Below are 14,593 nucleotides of genomic sequence, written 5' to 3'. Positions count from 1 at the left end.
TTAATGTGATTGAGGAGCCACTGATAGTAATCTTTGAAAGATTGTGGATGGAAAAAATGCCTAAGATCACAGAAAGAAAAAATTATTTTCATATTTTCATAAAGAGAAATACTAGAAAACTTAAGGCCAGTGAATTTAACTTTGAATGTTGGCAAGATTTTAAAAATAATTTTTTTCAATTCAACAAATATTTATTAAATGTCTGTTATATATGAAAAGTACTCTGCTTGGTATTAGGGATGCATATATAAAACAAGCAGTTTTGTCCAACCTTTTGTAGTTAGAATTGGTTATTTAGTATTTAGAAAGCCATACTGATTTTGTCAGAATTTGCATGCTATTTTTGCAAGTCGTGCTGGAGTAACTTCATTTATTTTACAAGGTTGTTAGATTAAAAGATCAGGAAATGAATGATAAAGCACTTCTTTATATACTAAACACAGCAATCTGCTAGAAATGCAAATACAAATATGAAACAGTCTTTGCTCTCAAGGAGCTCACATTCTAATAGGGGGAAATAGTGCATATAGAGCACTGGAGGCCAGGGAAGGGACTTTGGTCTGGGGAATCACAGGGGCTGGTGAGTGGATATATGGGATAGCCAGTTATTTAAATTGCTATTTGTTTTTATATTAAACTCATTTCACAATATATTAGTTTTTGCCTCCTTTTTTTCAGTAAGCCATCTTTTGTAACAAAAATATATTTTAAGTGGGTTATACATTTTTTAAATCATTATTTTATTTTTCCAAATATATGCAAAGCTAGTTTTCAACCTTCACCTTTGCAAAATCTTGTATTCCAAATTTTTCTCCCTCTCTCCTTCCATTCCCCTCACCTAGAGAGCAAGCAATCTGACATAGGTATAACAATTTTTTTTTTAAGAAAAGGGGGGGGACCCATTCAGTAAAATCAGCTAACAGATTGGATAGATCTGATAGCATATATAGCATTCTATGTCTATATTTTTCTGCTTCTTCGATGAAGGGAGAGAAGTATATTTCCCTGTCTTTTCTCTAGAGTCATTTTAATTGGGCAACACTCAGTTTTGTTTTATTCTTTCCATGTATTTTGTCACATATATTTTTCCTGATTCTACCTACTCCACTTTGTATCAATCTTACATAAGCCATCTGTTTGTCTGGATTCTTCACTGTGAACGTGCTTTTGTTGTTGGATGAACAACATGTTTCTTTATCTGTGCCCAAAATAAAGTGGTCAGTCTACATTTAACTGCTGGATTGAACAAGAATATTTAATGTGAAAAATCATGAAGTAACATTTAACTTTTTTAGCTCAGGACATTTCCTTTCAGGTTTTGTTGTTGTTGTTGTTTTGGTTCCACTCCAGTCTGCTCAGTCCTGGATATAAACCAGAAGAATCTAATGGGAAATTCCACAGAGTTTCAAAAATGAAGGCTTCCTAAAGATTAGAGGTAGCCAAAGTTAAAAGGCTGTGTCCAAGGGCATTTATTGAGTTCTCCTTTATTGGAAGTCTTCGAGCAGGGATTGAATGGCTTTCTAAGCATACCTCTCTCCTTAAAGCTTTGCAACACTGATTCTTGATTTTTCTCATATTCATTCTTCCCATTTACATTATGGCAATTATTATGTATATTGTTTTCTTGGCTGGGATTACTCACTCTGTAACAGTTCATTTAGCTCTATCCATAATTCTCTGTTTTCATCACATTTGTCCTTTCTTATAGTACAGTAATATTCAGTTTGTTTAACCACTCCCCAATTATGGATGCCGATTTTGATTCCGATTCTTTGCTAGCATAAAAAAAGCGCTGCTATAAATATTTTGGTATATATGGCAATTGTTTCTTGTCAATGGTCTCTTTGGGTATAGGCCTAGTAATGGGATCTCTGAATCAGATGGTATGGACGTTTTAGTCATTTTATTTGCTTAATTCTAAATTGATTGCACTGATTCACAGTTCTACCAACTAGGCATTGTTATTACTATATAGTAAACATGGACTAGCTAGGAATCAATGCCTCTTTATAATACTTCTAACATTGCCAGTTTGCATGGTGAGAGGTTTTGATTTGCATTTCTTTTATTAGTGATTTAGAGCATTCTTTCATGTGGTTGTTGGCAGCATATTATTCTTTGTTTTTCATATCCTTTGATCATTTATCTTTAAGAAATGGGTTTTGTTCTATCTGTGTATATTTGTTAATTGTTTATATATCTTGGATACCTAACTTTATCAGCTAAATTCGATACAAAGTTTTTTTTTTAAACTTTCTTTTTTATACTAGGCATATTAATTTTGTTTGTGCAAAAGCTTTTTTGTTTCATTTCATAAAAGTTAGCTGTCTCCTGTAATTCCCACTCTGTTTCATTAAGAATACATTTCTTGTCCACAACAGTGAAAGATATATAATTTGCTTCTTTACTAATTATTTAGCATTATCTTTAATATTAAGGTCATATACCCATTTAGAATGTTTTGCAGAATGTGGCATAAGGTATTGGTCCAAATTTAATTTCTGTCACTGTACTTTATTTTAGCTTAATCTATTTTAAGGCAACCCTATTTCCCTGGGCTCTCTTCCCCTCAGCCTCAACCTTCCCCATCCCCCACCCCCATGCGCGCGCGCGCAGAGACACACACACACACACACACACACACACACACACACACACACCTCCCATTTGTTACCCCTTTCCTTAGTTTTCAAATTTTACTTCTGTTAGTTCCTTTTAATTTCTTTTTTATCTGGTTATTTAGTTCCTCTTCTTTTTCTCTCAATTAAGTAGCAAAATAAAATTCTCTTTCCTCTCCTCTACTTCCAGCTTCTGTTCATTAGTTTTTAATTTTATTTTCTAAGGTTTTCTAAAAAAAATTTGTTATTCTCATTCTCTTCATTATTTAGCTTCCCTTTCTATTTTCATCATTTGATTTTCTTTAATCTATATTCTTTATAGAATTAAAGCCTCTAGTAAACCTATTTTGAGTTCCTTCATTATTGCCTTATAAATCTCACCCCTCAGTCCTTTTTGTTGTAGCACGCTCTTAGAAATACCAGTTGTAGGTGATAGTGAGGATATTGCTCTATGGCAGGAATTTTCCTATATCCCTAATTGTACAGTTTATTATTAACCTTTGCCCTCCCATGGTTATTTTTTCCCCATTTGCCTTGAAAAATTTCCCCTGGGTTTATGCTCATCCTTCTAAATGTCAGTTACCCCAGAAACTCGATTTCCCATCCTTCTGAGGTAAAATGAGTGCTGTCTCTATCTTTCTCTTTCTCTTCTCTCAGACTACCTGGTTTCAAGTTTTTTATTCCATCAATTATTTTTCCTGTGTAAGCCACAAGTTCTGCTTTCACAATAATTATTTCCCTTTTAAACCATTCAGAAATATCTCATGATTTTGTACTCTTGGAAATCCTCTGCTTCATCAAGTATTGATTAATTTCCTTAACCTATTGACTGAGGGGTGGGGTGTCTTAATCTTTCTCATGCAGTTCTCAAGCTGAACTTTGATGCAGTAGAGAGTATTGCCATATTGCTGCCCCAGGCAAGACAAACTACTGTCTTTTAATTTTCCTTGTTACTGGGAAAAGGGAACTGATAAAATTGGATTTTTTTTGAGTCTGTGGATCAGCTTTTATAGCCATATTACTGGAATGTGGTGGTCAATAAAGGAAGTAGTTTTGAATAAATTAATTTGAGGTTAGGGATTAGTCTTGACATCAGTCTATCAAACTGTTACTTCATTAGGATTCTAGATTATGGAGGCAATGGAAATTGCTTTCTCTCTTGTGCATAATTCCTATTTTGGAGAGGTTGAAAAGGGTGTGATAAACATAGAAAAGATTTAGTTCATTTTGCTGGTCATGTACAGTTATTAATCTTACAGTGTGTCAATATCCTTATCTGTCCAACAGGATGCTAGTTGTGAAGATCTAGCAAAATGGTGGCTGTGTTGGTGCTTTGGAAGGTTAGGAGCTATATATGTTATTTTTAATTTTCTAGGTTATCTTTGAGGATTTTGTCCAGTTCTAACATTCTATGTTGTAAGGTTCTTTACAAGTATGATGTTTTATTATTCTAGGGAACAGCTCCCAAATGTTGGTGAATAATTCACATTGGTATGTGAAAGAGATATAATCAGATTATTTTTCAGGCTTGTTCAATGTGTCATCCAGATTATAGGGGTCCAGGTGCCAGGGGACAATTATTTGGCAAGTGTTAACTTGCCCAAGGTGGAGTTTAAGATGTGTTGAAGCAAATTAGGCCTTGTCATTAAAGAGGCAGGTTTCACTGCCCCACTAAATGGTTCAGATTTTTTAGGTTTCTGGAAGTACCAGAAGTCAAACTTGAGTTTTCCCACATGGATATAACTCATCCGGAGCTCCAGCAGCTTCAGTATTCTAACCAAAGGAATTATGTGTCAAAGTTGGATTGGAATCCAGGTATTCTGCATACTGGTTTTTATTTACTTAAAACAAGAAAAACACTCTGATTCATTGAAATTTGCGGTTTCAAGGCCTTTTCAATTTTTTTACATTGATACGGAAATACTTATTATTAACTATTATTAACTAATTTGGAATCCAGGTATTCTGACTCTAATAAAGCAGTTGTTCTATTATACCACATTACTTTTAATTACCCTGCTCCTGTTCATATTTGACAGGTTAAGTAGAAGAGAGCAATCTCAGGTGAGCCATGATGATGTTCTATAGTAGTTTCATGGGTCTTGAACACAGGTAGAAGTATGGCTTCTACACAACCTCTACAGAGTTTAGGGACACTGCAGTCAAACTTAAGTGTACAATGGAGATATGGTTGTGCCCTATCACTCTATTGTCAGGCCACTGGACCCAAATGGCTCTGGAAGAGCAAGTGAGGCAGATGCCCTTGCACAGCCCTCCCTCACTTGCATGCCACAGTATCATTTCCTTATATCATGGTCCTCTTCAGGAAGAAAGGACAAACAATCACTATACGATCATCTGTCTGGGGATCCTTGCTCAGTAAAGAAATTTTAGTGTCATTGAGTACTCGTAGATTTGATAGTTTATACTAAACATGATCTACATTTGGTAACCACTTCAACTAAACCTTGGAAACTTTCAAGAGGAAGAAACTTCCTATTCTTATTGATAATGTTTATTGGGCACTTGGACTCATTACTCCTAGGACTTTGGTTTGTATGGGGAAAATGGAAAGGGGAAAGCTAGAAAAACAAACTTTACCAGCTGTCCTTTTTTTCTTCCCTTTAAATGAAAGAATAAATGGAAAGCTGACGTCAGAGACAGAAAGACCTCAAATTTAACTCTTCCTTCTGACAAGTGACACTGTGAGTCAGGCAACTCCCCATGTTACTGGATTATTGGGACATTACTCTTTTCTGCAAGTGACAAAGAGTTTCTACTTCAGGGAATTCCCCACATCAATGAAAACACAATTCTGAACCAATCACTTTATTTTTTTAAACTTAATTTTTTTCAGTTAGCCAAAATCAGCTCTCTCTCACTCTGCCTCTCTCCCTCATTGAAAAAGAAAAATTAAGTCCTGTATAGTCAACACATTCTCACATTGGCTATATATGTGAATAAACACCTATGTATTTATCATATATCATGTGCTTACAAATACACTTTTGTATTACACGTACATATACATGGTTCTCAATCTACATTGAATCTTTCACTCCTTAGGAGGTGTGTAGTATTTCCTTATGAATCTTCTGGAATAAGAATTATGGACCAGTAACTTCAAATATTATCCCAAGTATCCCCTGCTTGTTTTAACCACTTAAGTTATTTAATTTTGGTTTACATAAATTCACTGAATTTGATATTTTTATTTCTAGAAGTTATATTTATTTTTGAAAATTGACATTCCCCCAGCACAGGATTTTGCTCAAAAATTTTGGTCAAATATTTGATATGCGATCATAAATTATATTAGTAATCTATAAAGTATGCTATTATATATAATAAATTATATTAATAGAAATGTAATCGTCTGATTGAGGGCTATAATTCTCTTGTCCTAATCTGTTTAAATTCTTGCAAATGACTTTCATCAGGCATGATCTCTATACTTTTTAGGTTTTATGCTAACAAAAAATTTTGAATGGATTCTTCTATGGATCTATTGTGTCCAATCTGCAGCACATCTAGAAAAAGTTAACCATGCAATGAGGACTCATTATTATGACTTAAAAGTTTAAAATGTGTTTGCTCCTTCAACTATGCCTTGAATACTCTCAAGCTGATGTATAGAGTATCTTCTGGGCAAGAAGCTCTGCTGCTAGATGCTATGGCCAGTGCGTGGGGAGAAAAGGTAAAAAAAAAAAAAAAAAAGCCCTGCTCCCTTCAAGAAGCAAACAGCTGGGGATTCTGTAAAACTGCTGGCACCTGCTTTAACTGAATTCTCCCAAATACAGGTCATCCATAGGTCCACTTATGAAAAGTCTTGTCTGGTTTGCATATGCATATTTGTCTCTAGAGGTGTCAATCTCTTGTAAAAGGATAACATGGTGTAAATATCTCAATACATCAACAATTCATTATGTATGATTATACTGATGATTATACATTATGTATGATAAACTGAGGTGGGGGAGGATCAAATTCTTCCTAATACAGTGGAAGTATCCAGATATGACTGATTTGGAAAAGACTTAGGGGGTGGATATATTTTGGCTATTTTCAAATATCTATTATGTGGATGAGGGATTTGATCCTCTTACCTCTTGACTCAGAAGGCAAAACTAGAACCAGTGAATGGAAGTTACAGAGATATATATTTTTGATTCATTGTAATCTGCTAAATAGGAAAAGGAAAAACTTTTTTCTCTCTCTCTCCTTCCTCTTCTCCCTTTCCCTCCCTCCTTTTTCCCTCCCTCCTTTTTCCCCCCCCTCACTTTTTCCTCTCTCCCTCCTTCTTCCTCCATCCCTTTTCCCTCCCCTTCCTCCCTCCTCATTTCTTTCTCTCCTCTCTCTCTGTGTAAATTAATGGCTATTGACTTAGAACTTTGATTTTTGATTCCTGGCAAAATTATAGAATGATGATTAATGAACATCTAGAAAAGAAAGCTGTGCCCACAGAGTTTCATAAAAAATAGGCCATACTAATTGACAAAATTGTTGCACCATTTCCAGGATGCCTACTCTTTTTAATGGAGTAGGAGAGAGTACTAAATACTTCAGAGGTAAATATTTGGGTTGAACAGAAATATTCTGTTTCAAAGAGTATTTTTATTCTCATTAAACTTGAAAATAAATTTTTACCCCTTAATAACAGGTGGTCATGCCAGGTGATTTTTCTTCTTGACAGAGTTATCTTGACTGGTAAGTCAATGGGTTACTGTAGATAAAATTTAGTCAGATTTTATTGAAGTATTGGATCATCTCTCATGCAATTTTGGACAAGTCAGAGGTATATAGGCTGGGCATTTGAAACAGGTTTGCCAGATCTAAATAGCCATTAAAATTTGATAAAAAGGTGGTTTTGAATGGAGTGTCCCAGGGATCTGCCACTTAGCACTATGACTTTTCTAACGTTTTAAAAAATTACTTGAATAAAGGAATAGAAAGCAAATCTGTAAAATTTATAGAGGATATAAAACTGGGATAGATAGCATAGTGGAGGATAAAATGATCCATAAAGATCTCAATAGTCTAGAAATCAAACAAGATGAAATTTGACAGAAATGCATTATTATACTTGGGTTAAAAGAAATCAATTGTATGTGTGAGTTCCCTTCATGTGTTCTGTATTAAAAACTGACCTACTTGTTCACCAAACTTGATATTCTATCTCTTGCCTCCATAACTTCAGGCAGGCTATTCCTCCATTCCTGAAATGATTTATATATAGTATTTCTATCTCTTAGAATCTTGAGCTCCCTCTCTTCAAAGCTCAGCTCAGGTCCAAATCCTCCACAAAATTTTTCTTGTTGATCTTGATAATTAGTGCCCTCTCTTCAAATTATTATGTATCATATGTTTCCATGGATCCCTAAGGAGAATGCAGGGACTTTTTGTTTTGAACAGGATGTCACCTTTGAAAAAAACATCAGAAGGAAAGATCCATAGAAGAATCCATTCAAAATTTTTTGTTAGCATAAAACCTAAAAAGTAGAGAGATCATGCCTGATGAAAGTCATTTGCAAGAATTTAAAATACTATCCTGAGGACATAGGGGAGACAAGATAGCTGTTTTCAAGCATTTGACTGTCAGATGTAAAAAGTTTTGAACTTAACTGTTTGAAGTTTGCCTACCCTCAGGGCAAAATTTGCAGTAGAAGTTGTAAAGATTAAAATTTCGGTTTAATACAGGGAAAAACTTGTTAAAGTTATCTAAAAGTGGAATGTACTATTTAGGTAGTGTGGATTTCCTTTCATATATTATCAAGCAAAGGCTTAAATATGTTTCCAACTAGATTCTTATCCAATCTGAGGCCCTGTGGTTAAGAATTTTCTAATAAGACCTGTCTAGAACTTTCCAACAATGAAACAGGCCTTCCTTGTGAGGTGTCAGATTCATCAGCACCAGGGATACTTGTAACTCTAACTTACAGAATTATCATGAACTTCATGTGAGCTCATTTGTGTAAAGCCTTTACAAACTTTACAATTTCCTAACAAAATAGTGAAACTAAGATGATAGCATTTATATAAGACTTTAAAGTTTGCAGAGCACCTATATTTATCTTCACAACAAACATTGAAGTATTATCCCTATTTTATAGATGAGGATCCTGAGGCAGAGGGTGACCCCCAACTCCAGGTTATCTCTTAATTTCACTTTATCCACTGCCAATACCACCTAGCTGCCTCAATTTCTTGGGATTTAGTGGAGAAGATTGTCAGTGATTAATCTCATACTAGATAACCTTGAAATTCCCTATTAAAAGATTCTATGATGTTGAGATCTCCAGGTATACCAAAAACTTTGTTAGTCATGCACTTGCAGGTTGCCACTTAGAGAGTAATCTCATACTAGATAACCTTGAAATTCCCTAATAATTAAAAGATTCTATGATTTTAAGATCTCCAGGTATACCACAAACTTCTTTAGTTGTGCACTTGCAATCTAATAAAAGTTTATTCTTGATTGTGTAGGAGTGAATTTTTGAAGGGTATAAGGCTGTCAATTTTGTAGAATTCCAATCTGATCAATATGTGTCCTGTTTAAATCCTACTTAATTTTTACTATTTTACTAAAGAGTTGGAAATACTCAGAATCCTGCCCACCCTGGTACACCATCCCTGTTGCTCCCAAAGTCTTGTGTTTCTCAGGCCCCATTTTTAAAAAATGCTTTATTGATGCTTTTTAAAAAGTTCCACTTCCCAATAACTATCCCCCTCTACCCTCAATAGACCCCCTCCCTTTTATCAGCTAATTACAATTAAGCAAAACAAATCAACACATTGACCCTGCTTCACAATGGATCATTATGTACCTTGACTCAACCACACTCACTTGCCAAGGTCAGTCCCTAGTTGCCTTTCCTTTCTGGAAAGTATATTTTTGGATGCCTGCTAAGATTTCTTTGGGAAAGTGGGCAAGAGTTTTAACTCCTTGAGAGCAGGAATTTTTCCTCTTTTCATCTTTCCATCCATATCACCTAGCACTGTGCTTAGCATATAAGAGGCACCAATCACATTTCTCTAAAGCATACATTTCAGTACCATGGTGAGGCACCATGGTATGATAAGAGAGCAAGCCCTGGCTTCGAATTCTGCTTCTGGTACCAAAGAAGAGTCACTTTTTCTAGACCTCTCACAGCTTTCTATTCGGTACAATGAGGGGTCTGGACTCATTTATCTACAAGTTCCCTTCCAGCTTTGATGTTCTATGGCGGCTTTGAGAGGTTTCAGCTTCTCCTCTGTCCTGATCTCTCATCATTGGGCTTCCCCAGAGGGCAGCGGAATCTATCAATTAAAAATGGCAGGTACCTGAGCCAACAAGCTCCTGGTCCTTTTCTTTCTCCTAACACCTTGCAGGAAAGACTCTGGGGCTTGAGTAATGGGGGAAGGACCTCCTGCTTTGGATCCTGATCACCATCTCTGCCTCAATTTCTATTAACTGGAGAGAATTTTCACCAGGTAGCGGAATCCAAGTAGAGACCCAGGGAAATGAGAGGAAAGAGCTAAAATAGTAGCTCTAATGATGGAACTTATCTGGGGGAGATATTTGGGGACAGAGGAACCTGATACTGCATGGGTTGCTACAAATTCCACCCCATTCAGCTCTTCCTGGCAGGAAGACTAACTTCCCAGATGGCCCATGGAGTACAACTCTGACTATCCCACCTCACTCAAACAGCTCTTTAGAGAGTCTGGTGCCCAGCAGGTCATCCATGTTGGTAGGGTAGAGTTGGAGAGACATGAGGACACCCCATATCCTTGTTCACAGAAGCTGTTGAGTAGCCCCAATTAAGGGGGGTAGAATTCCAGAGAGGAGTAAGCCCCAAGTCCTTTTAACTTGACCCTTTTTCTGGGCAGATGAAGTGCTGGCATATGACGCCTGTATGCATCACCTCCTGTCAGGAAGAGAGATGCAAGGATACCACAAACCCCAGCCTGAAGCCCGCACAAAGGGCCCAGCGGGCAATCCTTCCCTTTCCTCAGTCCTGGTCTTTTCTGTCCTTCCAAACCTCCCCCACCTCCCGCCCTTACACAGCTTGCCTGGTGCTAAGCAGTGTGGCTAATGAAGAGGTTACAGCAGCTTTTCCTTTTCTCATTCACAGCAGCTTCTTCCTATTAGGGATCAATGGAAGCTGGAGCCCCGGGCTTTGACTGACCAACTGGAGCCAGGCCTGAGAGAAAGTGAGAACTGGGGAAGGCCGAGTTAAGAGCTAGAAGGGACCTTGAAGACTACTTAGTACAAACCCCTCATTTTACAGTTAAGAAAACTGAGGCGGAACACTAAAGGGAAGACTTGCTCTGGGATCCCACAGGAGCTGTCAGAAATGGGATTTCAACCCAGGTCTTCCTAACTCCACTTCTCCTACTCTTATCCACTATCAGATGCTGTTTCTTTAATGGATTAATATGTGGGTAGAAGTGGGATTGGAGACCATTAGAAAAGAAAGGGGTGACCCTGACCTCAATACCAAAGCCCCCAACATTCATTAATCATCTCCCTGGGCCTTCTGGGAAAGTCCTTTTGTAAACCTGGGCAGGAGGCAGGGGCCTAGAGGCAGACTTGAGGATGGACAGACCTCTCCCTTTATTCAGATGTAGGACCTGCTGGTACCCAGGCCTGCTTGACTGGGATTATCTGCCTTCGACACCATCTCCGAGGCAATAGAGTATGTAGTACATGCCCGGTCTGCTTGGACCACTGCCCCTGCTTCTCCTTTTTCCGACCCTCAGGCAGGAACCACTTTCCTCTCCTTTCACTTCCCTGAGACCCAAGTCGGACTCCCCTCCGAGGGAACTTCCTCAGCTGTCTTGGCATCTTGGAGGGCTGCTTGCCAGGGGGAACTTGGAGAGTGTGGAGGGAGGCTGTTCTCCCAGGGACCTGTAGCTTCAGGCCATTCCCTCCTCCTGCTGCCAGAGCTGGGGGAACCAGCCCTGTTGCTTGGGACTGCCCTATGGCCTCTCCTGGGCCCCGGGCCGGGTCCTCTTGCACATGGGACATGTTGACTCCTCTAAGGATCCCCAAGACCTCTTGGGCCTGAAGCCTGAGCCCTCGGGTGGCCGGGGCTGGGAGAGGGCACCCTTGGTTGGGTCGGTGCTGGAGCTGGAAGCTGAGGAAAAGGGGAAAGAAACAAGTCAATGATGAAAATGTGTGGGGATGGAAGTGTGTGAGAGAACAGGGACACATAGTTCGGGCCTGTGATTCCCCTTGTAGATTATCAGACAAACCCAATATGCTACATAAATGTTTTCTGTGCTCTTCTCCAGAAGAGGTTTAGAAGATGGGTAAATGTACTTCAAAACTGGGATAACCTAAGGGATGAGCTGAGTTCCAGAGAAGCTAAGGGGCTTGGCCAAGAGACTTTTCACTCTCAAGCCAAGGCTTTTTTGTCTCTGCCACAATGTTTCCTTAACTTAATCTGCACAAGGTCACACTTTAACTAGGGTCTAAGAAAAAGAATTATGGGTCTCTCAGACTTAGATCTGCTCAAGCCATGGAGGGGAAGTCGCAAGGAGATGACCTTGGGGGAAAAGACCTGGGGTCTTGGGTTATCTACTGAGAGTATAAGGAAGGTTATAAAAAGCTTAGAGAAGAGGATTTAAACATAATTAGCCACCTTCAGTTACTCACCTACAGAGCTAAAACACACACATAGCCCTAGCTAGCTACTCATCCACAGACTATATACCACTAGTACCCCATATATTCTTATACACTTCCTGTGACACATATGCATATTAGTATTTGTAATTACAAATTATATATAATACACATGTTGGCATATGTGTAATATGTAGCAGAAACATGCTACAGTGTATATATGTGATATGAGTTTACATATAATAAACACATGTGCATTATAATATACATCCTGTGCTTCACATGCCTAAATATACATATGCAGCTACCACAAATTTATCCCCTTATTCACCTCCAGCCAATTCTTCACATAGACTCACTTATCTCCCACTATCTCCACATCTCTCCCTACCACGTATATCTTCATCCAGTTGCCCAAATACAGTCACACCCAGTCAAATACATACATATGTCCAGGTACAACATGTATCCAGTCATCTCGGTATAACCTGAGACTCTATTCAAGAACTAATCTGTGAAGCCTGTGCATCCAGCAACATCCATACCCATACTCTCGCCACCCCCCAGCACCCTGTCAATATGCATGCCCTGCCCCTACAAAATTACCCCCTCCTCTCTGTTCCCCTCTAATCCATGCGATCAGAGACACACAAGAGGATGTTTCTGCTCCCTGATCTGACTGGTCTAGATGGAACAGGAGAATGGGGAAGAGGGATAGTAGTTGGACTTACCAATACTTGAGCTGCACAGACTTCAGTGAATCCTTGCTAATCCTTGTCTTTTGAGATTCTACCCCCAATACTGCCAGTTTTCCAAACTGTGCCACTGGAGCAGCTTTATGATGAGAAGACACCCACCCTCCTTAAGCCTCACCTTTAATACCCTGTTCCCTGGGATTGCTCCTATGTTGGCTGGGCTAAGGAACCTTTCCTGCTCTCCTGGAATTCTGTTCCTGGCCCTGTTGTGGGTATCCTCACCTGTACTCCCTAGGTTCTCCCTGGGTGATTGGGGACCTGGTGAATCCAGGGGGTGGTTGGTAGAACTCAGAGGGCCAGGAAGATCGAGGGCCCACGCCCCGCCCTTGGGCAGGGGCCCCACCCTTGGGAGGCAGCCCCCTGCCATTAGCCTCCCCAGCCAGTGGCTCTCGCACTGGCCGGCAGGTTGCATGCTGCTGGGCAGATAGAGTGCCAGGCTCCGAAGGTGACGAAGACGGAAGTTCTTGGGCTTGCTGCCCGGTGGGCTGGGGCACTGCTGCCTCCGGGCCCCCAGACCCCCCTCGTAGATGTTGGGGGGAGTGTCGGCGCTGCCTGGGCAGCCCAAAGTCAGGCTCACTGCATCTATGGTGAAAACACAGACACCCTTACCCAGGGGAACCAGCCAACTTTCTCTTCTGGCTAATGCCCTGGGCCCCAATTTTTTCCTTCTGTTTAGGGCTCGGTTTATATAAACCTAAATTCATTATTCTTCTGCTAGGCCTCAGGATTTCTTCTGTCAACTGGGGTCATTCACCTCTATATGGGTAGCTAAAGTCTACCTCCATTTTCAAAGGGCTTTGAGGATAAAAAGAATAAAGACCATTGGTAACAGGATGGCTTGAGCCCTTCAGAGGCCAGGGGTTCAAGTCTTTGCTCACCATTGAAAGGTCAATTCAAACTGGAAAGAGTTCTCTTTGGAACTACAAGACAGTGGACAGCTACTGGGGACAAAATCCCTGGGGGATAGTCTTCTTGAAGCTTTGTGCTTTCCATTCCATTTCATCCTTTCCCATCTTAGAGATGGATGTGGTTTGGGAGCATCATTCCTTTGGTACCAGTTTAGAGGTCCAGAAACCGATCCAGAAAGAAGTGATTTGACCAAGGCCACACAATCTCTAAGCCACCAGAATACTCTCATCTCTTGATAAGTAGCCTAACCCTCAGCATAGGTGGACTTGCATTTAGCACCATTTATTATGTTGATGGCCCTAGAGGACGGGAAGATTTTCTCTTTTCTAACTCTTCTGTTCATCTTCCCCTTTCCCAGCCTTCTATAGCCTTCCCACTACAATACCTTCTCTTATTCGCAGCTCAGAGAAAGCACAGACCAAAGCCTCCATTGAGGTCCAGTGTGGCTAGCTGGAGAAGCTGCCAGGGCTCCAACACCTTGGGTCCTCTCAAAATATCCCTGGCCTAAAGTCTGGAGCTGCATGGCAACCTTGCTGAACAGCTTTGTGATGTCATAACTGGGAACAGCATGCTTTCTTCCTGTGGCTGCCAGGGAGGGCCAGAGAGAGGACAAGACAATGGAAATGTTAACTGAGTACCTCTTGCTGCCAGACTTACCTTCACTGACCCAAGCTTAGACTCGATCTAGACGTACCACCACA

General features: G+C 39.7%; 1 protein-coding gene across 1 annotated transcript; it reads right to left on the bottom strand.

Annotated features, from left to right (window-relative positions):
• Window positions 1-8,952: 8,952 nt before the first annotated feature.
• C1H16orf90 (chromosome 1 C16orf90 homolog) lies at window positions 8,953-14,489 on the bottom strand. Its single transcript, XM_003761890.3, has 3 exons — window positions 14,278-14,489; window positions 13,206-13,565; window positions 8,953-11,737 (listed from the first exon to the last, which is right to left on the bottom strand). The coding sequence occupies exons 1-3, from the start codon at window positions 14,321-14,323 to the stop codon at window positions 11,580-11,582; spliced, it is 564 nt and encodes a 187-aa protein (XP_003761938.1). The 5' UTR covers window positions 14,324-14,489; the 3' UTR covers window positions 8,953-11,579.
• Between the last annotated feature and the right edge of the window lie 104 nt (window positions 14,490-14,593).

Source organism: Sarcophilus harrisii, chromosome 1 (genome assembly GCF_902635505.1).
Source record: "Sarcophilus harrisii chromosome 1, mSarHar1.11, whole genome shotgun sequence".
NCBI classification, from domain to species: Eukaryota; Metazoa; Chordata; class Mammalia; order Dasyuromorphia; family Dasyuridae; genus Sarcophilus; species Sarcophilus harrisii.
The sequence above is the reverse complement of the archived record's forward strand: the minus strand, read 5'-3'. Positions and strand labels throughout refer to the sequence as shown.